At 39.2% G+C, this 14,397-nt stretch overlaps 1 protein-coding gene across 1 annotated transcript in view; it reads right to left on the bottom strand.

Annotated features, from left to right (window-relative positions):
- Positions 1-14,397, bottom strand: part of Cdon (cell adhesion associated, oncogene regulated) — an 82,668-nt gene that overhangs the window by 35,834 nt on the left and 32,437 nt on the right. Inside the window, exons 2-7 of the mRNA XM_013009457.1 lie at positions 10,739-10,874; positions 9,099-9,371; positions 7,334-7,480; positions 6,131-6,274; positions 5,307-5,594; positions 4,538-4,807 (exon numbers count right to left, since the gene is read on the bottom strand). Of these exons, the coding sequence (XP_012864911.1) occupies positions 4,538-4,807; positions 5,307-5,594; positions 6,131-6,274; positions 7,334-7,480; positions 9,099-9,371; positions 10,739-10,814 (1,198 nt within the window). The 5' untranslated portion in view covers positions 10,815-10,874. The remainder of the gene's footprint in view (positions 1-4,537; positions 4,808-5,306; positions 5,595-6,130; positions 6,275-7,333; positions 7,481-9,098; positions 9,372-10,738; positions 10,875-14,397) is intronic.

The following is a 14,397-nucleotide window of genomic DNA, read 5'->3' as shown; positions in this document are numbered from 1 at the left end:
TGTAGCTCAAGTGGTAGAGCGCTCGCCTTGAGCTGAAGAGCTGAGGGACAGCGCCCAGGCCCAGAGTTCAAGCCCCACGACCGACAAAAAAAAAAAAATTAAAAAAACAAATGCAAAAAAGGGTTGTAGGCTTGGCTCAGTGGTAGAGGGTCTTACTGGTGAGCAAAATGAGTTCAAACCCCAGTTACCGAAAAAAAAAAATTGTAATGGTGAACTACTAGACATGGCCTTCAGAAGTTTTCCCATTCTTCAGAAAGAATGTACATTTAAAAAAAATCTAGGCTGCGGATGTGGCTCAGCAGTAGAGTACTTGCTAATAAGTATAAGGCTGAGTTCAAACCCCAGACCCACCAAAAGAAAAGAAAATCTAGAATTTTCCAATAAATGTAGATACATATTTGACTACTATAAACATTTTCTCATATTATTTACTGGCACTACTGGGATTTAAACTCAGGGCCTTTTGTATCCTAAATAATCATTCTACCACTTGAGCCATACAACTTTGATTGCTATAAATACAAAGCGAGGAAGCCATGATCTCAGACCTTGGCATAATAAAAAAGGCATAAAAGGTATACAACTAGATAATATTCCTTCAATATGGTCAGTTCTGAAGGAATCTGATTATAACGTTTGGAGAAAAAAATTGTTTTAAAGAAAAGTTGATGAATCATTGTATGAATCATGATTTGCTTCTAAATTAAAATGGCATCAAGTCTTGTGCTAATATTCTTTGGAGATATTTTCAAGTGAGCACACTGGTATATTGATCAACACAAAAGGCATTTCCTCCAGCATGATCTTTCTCTAGATGAACTTCCCATGTAGGATGAAGCCAACCCACATATGATCTTATCAGACTTCTGAATTTTTGCTAAGTGAATGCGTGTAAAATACTGTCTCACTAGTCACAACATGAATTTCCCTGAGTACAAATCAAGTAGATCATCTTCTCACATGTTTAAGTGCTGTTCATATTTTCTCTTCTTAGTGAAATGTCAATTTTTCTATGGGAATAATTTAACTTTTTTTGCTTTTGTAAGACACTTCACAGTTTTTTGTACCTACCAGATACTATTCTGTTTAGCTATGCCTGTTACCAGTATATTCTCCTAATTTATTGTTCCTCTTTTCATTTTTAGAAGCTTTTTTTTAAAAGGAGGAGGTTTTCATTTCAATATAGTCATAGTTTCAATTAGCCTTTGTTTGGTTAAAAAGTTTTACTTAGCTGAGTGCAGGTGGCCCATGCCAGTCATTCTAGTTAGTTGGAAAGCTGAGATGAGTTCAGCTTCAAGGCCAACCTAGGCAAAAAAGATTGCACGAGCATTGCCCAACACAGTAGTTCACACCAGTCATCCCAAACTAATGTGGGAGGGTAAGGCTGGTAGGATTGTGATTCCAGGCAGAAAAGACTGCATCTGTACAGATGGAAGCTGGATGCAATGGCATGTGCCTGTTATACCAGCATTGAAAGGAAGCCTAAAGTAAGCAGATCTGAGTCCAGACACACACCCTGATAGGAAGCAAGACTCTACCCTTAAAATAACAAATGAAAAACAGGGCTAGAAGTGTGGCTCAACTACGCTCGCAAGCTTAAAGCCCTGAGTTCCAACCCGAGTATTTCCAGGAAAAAAACTTAAGTGTTACCACCTACAGCTCATATTCGCCAATATTTTCTTGATTTTGTTTTTGTTTTTGTGTTGATCTATTTAAAAATCTCTAAACCACTGGGAACTTATCTTTGTTTACACAGTGATTTAATTTCTTTTCCCTCATTTTGATAACCAATTATCCCACATCAAAACTTGAACTGACATCGCCCCCCCGGCGATCTCCCATCCAGCTCAGTCAAGTTCTTGCATGTAACTATATCTTCGGCAATCTCTATCTTGCTCCAAGAGTCTATTTGTTCCTATACCAATAGAACACGTTTGAAATTACTATTTTCTTTTTTCAACTGCTTAATTCAAATCTCTCATGTTCTTTTCCTTCAGCTTTTAGAGTGTCTTATTTATGACTAGTATCTGATTTATCTACATAAATTTTAGAATCAGTTTTTTGTGCGGGAGTTATCAAAATATTCTGCTGAGATTTTGATTGGAATAGCTTGGGTTTAAAGACATTTTTTGAAAAGATTAGATCACTGTATAAAATCAAATTTTCCTCACCATAAATGGAAATATCTTCCCATGTAACTGGTTCTGCTTTAATCTTGCTAATATAAAAAGTGATAGTTAAGTGATATTTTCTGTTTATTGTTGGTATATAAGAAGGCAACTGATGCTTCTTGATATTTATCTCACCCTTTGATAAACATTATTATATCTGATAATAAGATATATAATAATAATAATAATGGCCAGCCCAACTTTGGATATTCTAGGATGGCAATCTTATCAGGTGTCAATTAATAATGATTTGGGTTATTTCTTATTTCTCTTTATATTTTTATGCTGGTGATGATCTCCAGGTCAATGATGGCTAGAAGTTTAAGGGGTGTGAATTGTACATTTCTCCACTGAAAGTTATCTTCCATATAAGTTCGTATTAAATGGCCTTTATGAAATAGAAGTTTCCTGAGAGTCTAACTTGCATGGTTTTTTTCTCATTCATTCAATTAATATGGTGAATGATGTATTAACTTTTCTGACAATTTCTGGAATTTCTGATAAAGATGTATCTTCCTGTCATTTCAGGCTCATTCATATTTCACTAATGGATTTTTTTAACCTATGTCCATAAAGAAGATAGGCCTCTGATTTTCCTTTCTTGTACTATCCTTTTGTGATTTGGGCATCAAGATGATGCTGACTGGAGACATTCTGGAACACTCTATAATGCAACTTCCATAATCTCCAGAAAACCATGTGGCCTGGTGTTTTTTTGTGGGAAGGTTTTTTTTTTTTTTACCCCGAATTCAATTTCTTTCATAGTGATATGAACAGTCAAGCTTTTTATTTATTTTAAGTCAGCCTTACCATGTTGTCATTTTTTTTTTTCCTCAGAATTTGCCCATATTATAGTTTGGATCTGGCATTTATCCTAAAGGCCCATGTGTGGAAGGCTTGTTATGCCATTGGGTGGGGGATGGGACCTTTCAAAGGAAGTAGGGCCTATAGAGGAAGTTGAATCCTGATGGGACCTGTCCTTGGGGGTGACACTGGAACCCTGGTCCCTTCCTGTCTCTCTCTGCCTCCAAGCCACCATGAGGGTGAACAAACCTCCTCTACCACACGCTCCCACCAAGTGCTGTCACGTGGTTCAAAGCATGGGGCCATGTGACCTCTGAAACTATAAGCCAAAATAAGGCTTCCCACTTTTCTAAATTGATTATCTCAGGTGTTTTGTCACTGACTGACACTAGTGATTTACACTTGTGAACTAGTGTCATAAAAGAAAAAAAACAGGGGCTGGGAAGGTGGCTCAGTGGTAGAGTGCTTGCCTTGCATGCATGAAGCCCTGGGTTCGATTCCTCAGCACCCCATAAGCAGAAAAAGACAAAAGTGGTGCTATGGCTCAAGCAGTAGAGCGCTAGCCTTGAGCTGAAGAGCTGAGGGACAGCGCCCAGGCCCAGAGTTCAGGTCCCATGACTGACAAAAAAAAAAAAAGAAAACATTCTTTTATGTGGCATAGGGGAAGATATCCAAAGTACATGCTAGGTAAAGATCTTAAGGGATGGATTCTACTACCATTTATGTAAAAAATAAGGCATTATTATAAAAATGAATATATGCACACACATGTGATGAGTGACTGCTCAAATGTGCATATACACAAATATTCAAGAAACTCATAAAACCAATTCATATGGTGGTAGACCATCAGCCAGTGAGCAAAAGCATCAGATACCAAATTCAAGTCCCAGCCTTGGACAAAAACTAACAACAACAACAAAAAGTTCTAAAAAAGGCACCTGACTGGCTGTGGAATAGGAGTAAAATATATGCTTTTAAAAACTATATGGTGGGCTGGGAAGGTGGCTCAGTGGTAGAGCGCTTGCCTTGCATGCCTGAGGCCCTGGGTTCGATTCCTCAGCACCACATAAGCAAAAGAAAAAAGCTGGAAGTGGCGCTGTGGCTCAAGTGGTAGAGTGCTAGCCTTGAGCTGAAGAGCTGAGGGACAGCGCCCAGGTCCAGAGTTCAGGCCCCACGACCGGACCCCAAAAAAATACAAAAACATAAAAACTATGTGGTATCTGTTGAAATACATTTTTCTAAAATAGTTCTATATTAACTTTTCACTGGGGGGAGAGGGGTGGTAGGTTCTAGAACCCAAGGCCTCACATATGCTGCGTAAGTGCTCTGGCTGAAATCCAACTCCAGTCTAAAAACTAATCTTGTCACGAGCTCAATTAAGCAAGATGGTTTCCTAATGGAAATGCCTATCTGCCACTAGAAAGGAAAGGAACTTGAGACATGAACCCAGTTCTAGTACGGTGATAGGATTAATTTAGCAAAAATGACTTCATTTGAAACTACTACAAAAACCTATGTGTAGAGTAGAATTTCCTATGGTTCCATGACTAAAAGCCTACCTTTTTCTATCTGAAGTCTTCCAGTAGATTGCATAAATCCAATGCCATTGTCTGCTACACACTGATAGAGTCCAGAATCTTCCATGCTGACTCTAGTGATTGTCAACCCATTTCCTGAACTCAGGTGCCGGGGGGAAGGGTGAACAGGCTGTGCGTTGTGAAACCAGGTGCGGTTGGGGGCTGGGTTCCCGTGAACATCGCAGGTGAAATGCACCGTGGCACCCATAGACACCTTCTGGTCCTGTAGTCCTTTAGAAATGGAAGCATTTTCTGAAAATAAAACACACACATTAAACTCGATCCCTAAAGACACTCTCTTAAAATTACACACAAAGCATATGAAATTTCTCTAGCAATAAATAAGTAGCTGAAGCCAAGTTGGATTCTTTATGTATAATCTTCTATCTGCTGTCGCATCCAAGAAAAATATTAGAAATATATTTTAATTTTCACTAATAGAATAAACCATGTTATTAAAAGTTACAAAGACCCTTTTTTTAGATTAATTCATTTACTTATTCCTTAGCTGTCCCTGTACACATGAATACAACTACATATACACAGTTTCCAATTCTCTGCTTCTCTTAATATTTACTTCAAGTGATTAGTTTTATAATAAAGTCACATTAGAAAATGGAACTTTATTCTGACTACTTGTGTAGTCCTGCTCCTTGTTTCATTTTTAATTCACAAATACCCTTTAAATATCAGTTAGAACCTGAAAATGGCCAGATTTTTAAATATTTATATTGAATAAGGAACGTCTTACCGAGAACATTAACCATGTAAGTGACATGTTTTCTGTCTCCAGACTTGCTGCCTACCACACAGGAATAGTTCCCAGAGTCTGCTGGGTCGATGCTAGCTGTGGCAAGATGAGAATGTAACCTTCTCCAGTTACTTCCCAGCATAACATTCTCCCCATCCTTCAGCCAGGACACTTGCGAAGCCGGGACCCCGCTCACCACACACTCCAGGGTTACAGGGCTATGAGAAAGAACAGCTAATGTCTGTGGAAAGGCGGGGTGAAGAATCTGGAAACCGTCTGAGGAAGGGTCTGGAAAAGGAAAGAAACATCAGATATTATTAGTGAGGATTCACTTGCAGTCTCTTCCTTTCCAGATCCATAAGCATTCTCAAATAACGAAGTTCTATTTGGTAGCCAAACCACTTGTGCTAAGGCTCAAAATTTAAAGATTTTTGTGGATCCTTTGGGTTCCTTCTGAATTAGCTCTTTGGATCTGTAGAGCTTCCCATAAGATTAGAAAGCACCCCATAATTGTGCTCTGACTACTGGTACCTTCAAATTAAACAGCCATGATCTAAAGTCAGTCTTGCTTTTTAGTAATATCTAATTCACATCCAACCACCAATTTGATTAATATTCCATAACACAGAACATTATATTGTAATTACATATTATAATTATGTGTTATTACATTAGATTAGATGCATTTACTTTTTTGTAAGGCTTTCTGATGACAAAACAATGGGATCTGGAAAAGAAAAGCGAATTCCCTGTCCCACGCTCTTATGATTAATACAATGGAGGACTTTCCTCTGCTAGTCACCACCGCTCTCCCAAATACTTACGACTCACAAGGAGCTTTTGGCCAATGGGTTCAACTTTTAATTCATGAGTGACAGGGTTATAAGCAGCACACTTGTAGGGTCCCTGGTCCTCTGAGGAGACATTCAAAATCTGAAGATTTCCTGATGGAAGAATGATGTAGTTTCCTGGGGAAGGCACAGGCAGACAGTCAAGCCTCTCCTTTTCTGATGACCATAACACAACTAAAACTAGCGTAAGCTCATGGTTATACTTCTGATTTGTGCATAAGACTAGCAGCAAATAAGCAATCAAGGAAACTTCACTAATTGGAGGGAAAGGAAAGTCAAGGCAGAGAAGAAAAATGAACAGTATAAGCATCACGACTGTAACAAAATCAAAACCATCTAAAACATTTTAGCAGACAATGACTGTGAAAGCACAAGAAAAATGTCTAAACCTCAGTTATCACTTGGACAAAATTCTACCTATAGAACTGATCATCTGGCATTTGTTCATTGTCTATTCATTCATGGGCTTTTTTTTCCCACAATAAATACACACTGCCAATCATGGTTTGGATATACACAGCAATGCAGAAAGAAGACAAAAGCTTATAGTTAACATTTATTCTAGTAGGGTCTTATGGGTGGCAAAGATAAAGTATGTGTGTATGCATGTGAGCTCCAGTGAGCTCATGGCCTGGTTACTGTCCTTAGCTTTTTTGCTTAAGGCTGGCCACTCTGCCAGTTTGGGTTTCTTGGAGATAGAAGTTAATTTTTGGTTAATTCGAGACATGAGTCTCATGGACTTTCCTGCTCAGGCTGGCTTTGAACTGTGATCCTAATATCTCAGCCCCCTGAGCAGCTAGGATTACAGGCAAGCACCACTGGCATCTGGCTAAAAAAAGGTAAAGTACATATATCAGGTGTGATATATCTATGAAGAGAAACCAAGCTAAATAAAAAGACAGAAGTGACAAGATGTATTATTTCTACAGTGCCCTGTAACCAGTCTTCTCTGAGGAAGGGAGTTGGTGAATGTGGGCCTAAATGATTGAGAGAGCAGGTCCTTGGGGTATTGGGAGTGTAAGCATCTAAATAACCACATGCTTTAGTTTCCTCCCTTGACTTGTGAGAGTACAGACACTATATTTTATGTAGTTCTGTATGCGAGTTCCGTAGTATGCATAGAGCCTATTAGCAGGTTTTGCTGGTGAGCTATTGGCTTTTCACAAAAATACTTACCTGTGGAATGTTTCAGCCATTTTCCCCGGATCTTATAGCGTACCTCAGCTTTGGGGTTACTCTCTGGCACCTGGCAGCCAATGAAACCTGTGCTTCTTTCTTCTGCTCTAATAGCAGGCTTTGCTGATGAATCAAAATCACCAAGAACTGAAACAAATAAGTAAATAGGTAGATGAATGAGAATGAATGAATGCAAAACTGAATTCTCTTTCCCAAAGGCAATTTAAAGTTTAGAAACATCTGCAGCATAGCCCTTTAGGGGAGTTAATTAACCCCAGTCCTGTAGGGAGCATACTTTTTTGTTTGTTTGTTTCCTTTCGTTTTTGGTTATTGACACAAAGCCTCTCTTTGTAGTCCAGGCTGGTCTTGACCTCATGACCCCACCGTCTCATTCCCCCCACCATTACAAATGCTGATATAACAGCTGTGAATTATTGCACCCCTCAATGAGATCTTTTTATTGAGACAGCAGTTGGAGCAGAGGTACATGCCTGAGAAATAACAGTGAAGTTATGGCACCCTATTTTTAGGAGTCACAGCTTTCAAGGGACTACTGGGAAAAAAAAAAAAAAAGCTGCTCCTAAAACACTCAGGAGAACCATAGAGCATAATTATTCCCATTCTGTCAAGATAAATCCTCTTCCATGCAAGCCTTCAACAAAATGCACTTTTCCTCCTTGTAAATACCCGTAAGACAATAAAATAACTTATGGAAATGAACCTAGGGCATGAGAAAACAAAGCAGAATATCACCTGAGTTATCTGCATCTACTAACTCAGTCTTGATTCCTTTCCCTTTAAAGTCACTGCAGATAGAGCATGCCTGGAAGGGCTCTTTCTCATCTCCGATGTCCTAGGAATTCAGCAGCCTGCCACTAGGAATGCAGCCTTCCAGTGTGTGTCTTGGAGCTGTGCATGGGTCACAGCTCTACAAAAACATTTACTCTTCTCAGTTATGACAAACTCACTACTCCTGGGGAATCCAGATTTGTTCTGTAAATAGGGGTGCCCCTACAAAGACGTTTTCCATTACTGGAAACCATCACCATTTGAAAGGCAGATGGCTCAGACTTCCTAAGAAAAGCCACACATTCCAGATTTTCTGTAAGTTTAATACTCCGCATTCCTCTCTTTACAGTCAGTTATATTTTCTTTCCTGTTTCTTTAGCGTGGTTTCAATTACATAAATTAAAATCACTCAGTAATCAAGGCAAATAAAACAATTATATGTGGAAGAAAGATAAATGACTGCATGAAATAATCAAGTGTCCAAAAAAAGACAGCAACCTTTTTTGTTATTATTGATATGGAGAATTTTAGACTCACAAAGAAATTGCCCACAATTCACATTAGAAAACTATCTTGTGTAACTTGTTGTTTGGGATTTTTTTTTCTTTTATTTTGGAGTTGAAAAATTCACCCCTCTGCCACCTTCTGATTCTTCCCTACCCTCTTCCTCACTTTTCCCAACTAACTATTTTTGAAAAATTGTATTATTATAAAGGTGAGGCACAGGTTTACAGCTTGTCTTGTATCACTTAAAAATATTCTATAGTTTTGTGATCGATGAAGACGTTGGGCTAGAATACAGAGGTTTCAAAGAGGAGAGGATAGAATAAGAACTCTTAAATTTCTCTTCACATCTCACACACTATTTTCTCACACTACATTTTCCCCACCGTTCAAACATGCAAGGACATAGTCATTCAAACACAGTCATTCAAAAAAAAAAAATCCCACAGACCAAGGACCAAACTAAACTCACCTGCAGTGGACACAGTTGCAGGGCTGCTCACAATTGCCCCGGCGCTAGTGTTGGCGATACACTGGTAGTAGCCCGAGAGGGAGGGGCTAAGAGAAAGAATGGTCAAAGTCCCCCGATGGATATTAATGTATTCCATGTTTCTATCCACTCTTCTCCCATTATGTAGCCATGAGATGTGAGCAGTCACGGGTTTAGCAGAACAGTGTAGTACGACAGGTCTGCCAAGCTTCTGGACAGCAGAGAGCGGCTCAGAAAGGAAATAAGGTGCCAGGTCTATAAAGAAATAATAATTCGAGACCAGAAGGGGAGGGAAGAAGAGAGAGAAAGAAAAGTACACTAAATATATCTCATCTGAATCTTGATAACAAAGGCAATCTCATAGAGGCAGATGTGGTAGTTCTCGATATTTACAAAACTTAATAGAAAATTCTTTTTTTTTTTTTTTCGGCGATCGTGGGGGCTGAACTCTGGGCTTGGGCACTGTCCCTCTGCTCTTCAGCCCAAGGCTGGCACCTTACCACTTGAGCCGCAGTGCCACTTCCAGCTTTTTTCTGCTTATGTGGTGCTGAGGAATCAAACCCAGGGCCTCATGCATGCGAGCACCCTATCACTGAGCCAATTTCCCAGCCCTCATGCAAAGTTCTTATAAGCTGATCTTTTTGAAGAAAATGTTAGTCTAGGACTTATCAATAAAGGTAGATTAGACAAGAAATAATACCAATTTATTAACGAGGAATAGCAAACTGCTTTTTTGATGTAGCTTTTTTGAAGTAGCTTATTACAAAAATGAAAGTTAAGCTGGGTACTAGTGGCTCATACCTATAATCATATTCAGGAGGCTATGATCTGAGAATCAAGGTTTGAAGCCAGCCCAGGAAGACAAATTTGAGAGACTCTTATCTCCAATTAACCAGCAAAAAATCCAGAAGTGGCTGTGTCTCAAGTAATAACTCACCAGCCTTGTGTAAAAAAGCCTAGTGAGAGCACAAGGCCCTGAGTTCAAGCTCCAAAACACATACACACACACCACACACACACACACACACACACACACACACACACACACACACAGAAGCTAAAACCCTGAAAAAGGCAAAGCTGACTTTAAAAATAATAAGACTTGGGCTGAGGCTCTGGGTTCAATTCCTTAGCACCACATAAGCAAAAAGAAAAAAGCCGGAAGTGGCACTGTGGCTCAAGTGGTAAAGTGCTAGTCTTGAGCTGAAGAGCTGAGGGACAGCGCCCAGGCCCAGAGTTCAGGCCCCACGACTGGAACTTCCCCCCCAAAAAATAGTAATAATAATAGGACTTCTCTCTTTGTTTACCAGTAGGATTTGGTATAAGACTTTTTCACTTCATTATTTTACCATAAAATAATTTTATGAACAATAAATTTTACTAAACTACATATACACATATATCCATACACATTACATAGGGATGGAAAGGCCTGCTAAGGCTCAAAGCACTAAGAAAAGATCCTTAAGTTAATTAATTTAAAAAATCATGTAGCAAATCTTACAAACACCATCAGAAACTGCTATTGTTAGCAAAAGATGGAAGTCAAAATTTGTCTTATATAGGGTAAACATGAGGAAAGGCTTCATACAATACCCCCACCATTCAGGTTCTCCTCTTACCTGAACTGACAGAAGAACACAGAATTGCAAGAGTAACATATAGCAGTATTGGTAAGGGTCCAAGGTCAGGATGCATAGCGCCCAATTCCAGAAGCAGGTGGGGCAGACGTCCAGAGGAAACCCAGGCCTTGGCTCACTAGAATACATTGTAGAAAGGGAAGAAAAAAAAAGAGAGAAAGAAAATCTAAATCATATAAGTTATTGAAATCTTTACTCTGAACAACTACAGAGTTGTAAGCAAGATGGCTGTCCTCTATTTTAATGGCTCTGTATACAGTATGTCAAATCATAGGCATGTGATGATCCATGCTTTCCCAGTTTGCACATGGATCGATAGCACTAAGTTAGAGTTAGCTTTCCTCCTGCTCCTAAGTACTAGAATACCTTTTGCTTCAGAGAGATAATCATTCCAAAAGAAAACACTCAAAGGCCTGTAGTGCATTTCTAGTTACATACCTCATCAGCATCTAAACTCAACAAAACTTCCTTCTCTATATCCCCCAAAGAGCAACATGACCAACAAAATCACACCTAGCATTTACAAAGTACCAGAACCCAGTGCAGTGTTTCTCATACACCAAACTTCACAAGAACCTTTTATTCAGTTGGGAAACTCAGGCCATGGGGGGAGGGAGGGAGAGGAGTGTAGTTGAGGAAGTGGGAGGAACAGGATGGTAGGGGAAAAACAAAGGAGGAGGCAACAATACCTGATAAGAAATGTACTCATCACCTTGCTCATGTAACTGTAACCCCTCTGTACAGTGTTTTCACAATAAAAAAAAATTTTAAAAAAGAAAGAATATTAGGTGCAGACCTGTGTTGTGATTAAACTTGGCCCACAATGGTGAGAAGGAGTTGGGGCAGGAAGAGAGTGGAAAGAGATAAAGGCAGACAGGAAAGCGGGGTCAGATCAGCAGATGTGTAGCAAAATAATTTAGTCATACAACAAGTATTTTCCTGAATATTTGTTATTTTTATTGCATAGATTAATAAATAAATAATAAATAAAAGCAGCACAGACAAAAGTATATGCCTTATATTCTAGTGGGAGAGATGGACACTAAACAAGATAAATAAATAGAATTAGTAAAATTATATCCATGTATCTTCAAATATGATTAATTTCTTTCTTATCTGTGCTCTTGATGACATCCCATTCAATACTGTAAGTTCTTATGATGAGAAGAGAAGAAGCACCCCATAAAAGTTTCTTCTTCTTTTTTTTTGGGGGGTCCGTTCCTGGGGCCTGAACTCTGGGCCTGGGCGCTGTCCCTCAGAGCTCTTCAGCTCAAGGCTAGAGCTCTACCACTTGAGCTATAGCACCACTTCCGGCTTTTTTTCTTTTTGCTTATGTGGAGCTGAGGAATCGAACCCAGGGCCTCAGGCATGCAAGGCAAGCGCTCTACCACTGAGCCACCTTCCCAGCCCACACCCCATAAAAGTTTCTTAAAATGAAAGCAATACCTTAACACAGGTAATTCCCAATTGCACTTTGAAAAGTTGTATGCCATCCAACTCATCTAAACTTAGCATATTGTAGCTATCCTTTTTATTCCTGCATTTACTTATTCATATATATAATTTTAAAAGCCAACCAAAGTACATTAAGTACCTCCATACATCAAGCACCGTGCTAAATAAGTTTGGTTATTTTATCTGCATAGTCTACCATTGCTCAGCCAGGATGGCTATGGAACGTATCACTATGAAATATAACCAAATCTGATGAGCATACTACATAAATGACATTTTGAAAGGAAGAATTCTACATGCATAGTAATTTGTGCAAAGAAAGTTTTTAGACTGTGTAGTAATTCAAAGCAAGGCACCCTTGCAACACAGTATTTAGTAAGTCAAACCATTTTCTTTCTATTCCAGGTATTCCAGTGTTTAGGAGTTGAAAGTTCAAGTTTATATAGGTCATTGATATTCAGCCTATGGACTTCCCATTTTTCCTTGCTCATCTACTTGAAAAAGTGGAGAGGAGAAAGGCCATAGTGGCATGACCCACTCATCAGCAGAAGGGTGCAGCTGAGTGAAAACTCTTCTAGTTTATTTGAATTCTCACTTGGTTCAAGGGTAAGAACCACTAGTAAGCAGTCAAGGCCAAGTAAACATTCACATAACTTGTTAACAGGAGACACTTTCTGGAGACAACAAGGACAAAGTGGATTATATCTTCTCTGTGCCAAATCTTTCTCCAGTTATTTGTTTGTTAAAAAAAACAGTGAAACCATTTTCAGAGTAATCTTTAACCCTGCACATGGTCTGTTTTACAGCTGACTTTTAATGATGCACAGTTCATTACTGCTACCTAAAAGCTAATACACAGGAATGCTCTTTATTACCAAATCTTCCTTTTGGGTTACTCTTTTTTTTTTTTTTTGGTCTGTCATGGGGTTTGAACTCAGGGCCTGGGCACTCTCTCTGAGCTTCTCTGGCTCAAGGCTAGTGCTCTAACACTTGAGCCACAGCCCTACTTCATGCTTTTTTTCTGTTTATGGCATACTAAGGAATCGAACCCAGGGCTTCATGCATGCTAGGCAAGCACTCTACCACTGAGCCACATTCCCAGCCCCATTTTGGCTTACTCTTTTTTTTTAATTTAATTTAATTTTATTTGTGAAGATACTGTACAGAGGGGTTACAATTACATGGGCAGGATAATGCGTACATTTCTTACCAAGCATTGCAGCCTCCTTCTTTGTTTACCCTTCACATCCCTTCCCAGCCTCCCCCCTCCCCCCCAATCCCAACCCTTCTCCTTCCCCCCTCTGCCCCCCCCCACCGCACCAACTTGTAAAGCTCGTTTTGGACATGACAACTTGTACTTCTCATTGTTGCAACAGGTCCACCTGTATCCTTAAACAACTGGTTTTTCCCCATCTCCTCCACAAGTTATACTGACATCAAATATAGTGAAAGCAGGGGTTATACTGTGGGGGAGGGACATACAAAGCAACAAAGAGATAATCTTCCATTTTGGCTTACTCTTAAACAATCTCCATTGATCTGAGAAACTAGAAAATACCTATAAACATTTGAGACATTTTACTGAGTTCTTGTTGAGTTGGCTTATATTTTTCCATGGTACACTTGCTCAGTTTCTAAAAAAAATTATGACAAAAAGAACACAGAGTTATATTTTGTTATTTACAGCCACCCACATAACAATGATTGTCACTGATCACACAGAAAGTAAGGGATGTACAAACCAGAGTAGAGCTACTCCAAAATAATTCAATATCATGTCATTTTCAAAAGTATTACATCTTTCCAACATCAAAAACTTTGATGTTAATATTATTGCTTTAATAGTAAGTTATCAGAAAAAAAATCACATATACCTCAGCATGCTTACATGCACACACACACACACACACACACACACACATTCTACTTCATTGCTCAGGCAAATGCATAGTTTGGCCAAGTTTAACATAACTAAACAAGACTCCTGTCATCCTTAAGACATGTAAGTGGTCATGTATGTCATCTTGGTCACCTGCAGAAATTTACCTTGAGGAAACCACACCCCTCACTGCCTCACATACTTGTTAGCCTCCTCCTCTCACCTCCTCTGATTTGTGTGTCACATTCTGCGTAGTCAGTTTATCTGTCCATATCAAGTCATATGCTTCACTAATGAGCTTGAACCC

This window comes from Dipodomys ordii, unplaced genomic scaffold (assembly GCF_000151885.1).
Source record: "Dipodomys ordii isolate 6190 unplaced genomic scaffold, Dord_2.0 Scaffold10, whole genome shotgun sequence".
In the NCBI taxonomy this organism is placed as follows: domain Eukaryota; kingdom Metazoa; phylum Chordata; class Mammalia; order Rodentia; family Heteromyidae; genus Dipodomys; species Dipodomys ordii.
The sequence above is the reverse complement of the archived record's forward strand: the minus strand, read 5'-3'. Positions and strand labels throughout refer to the sequence as shown.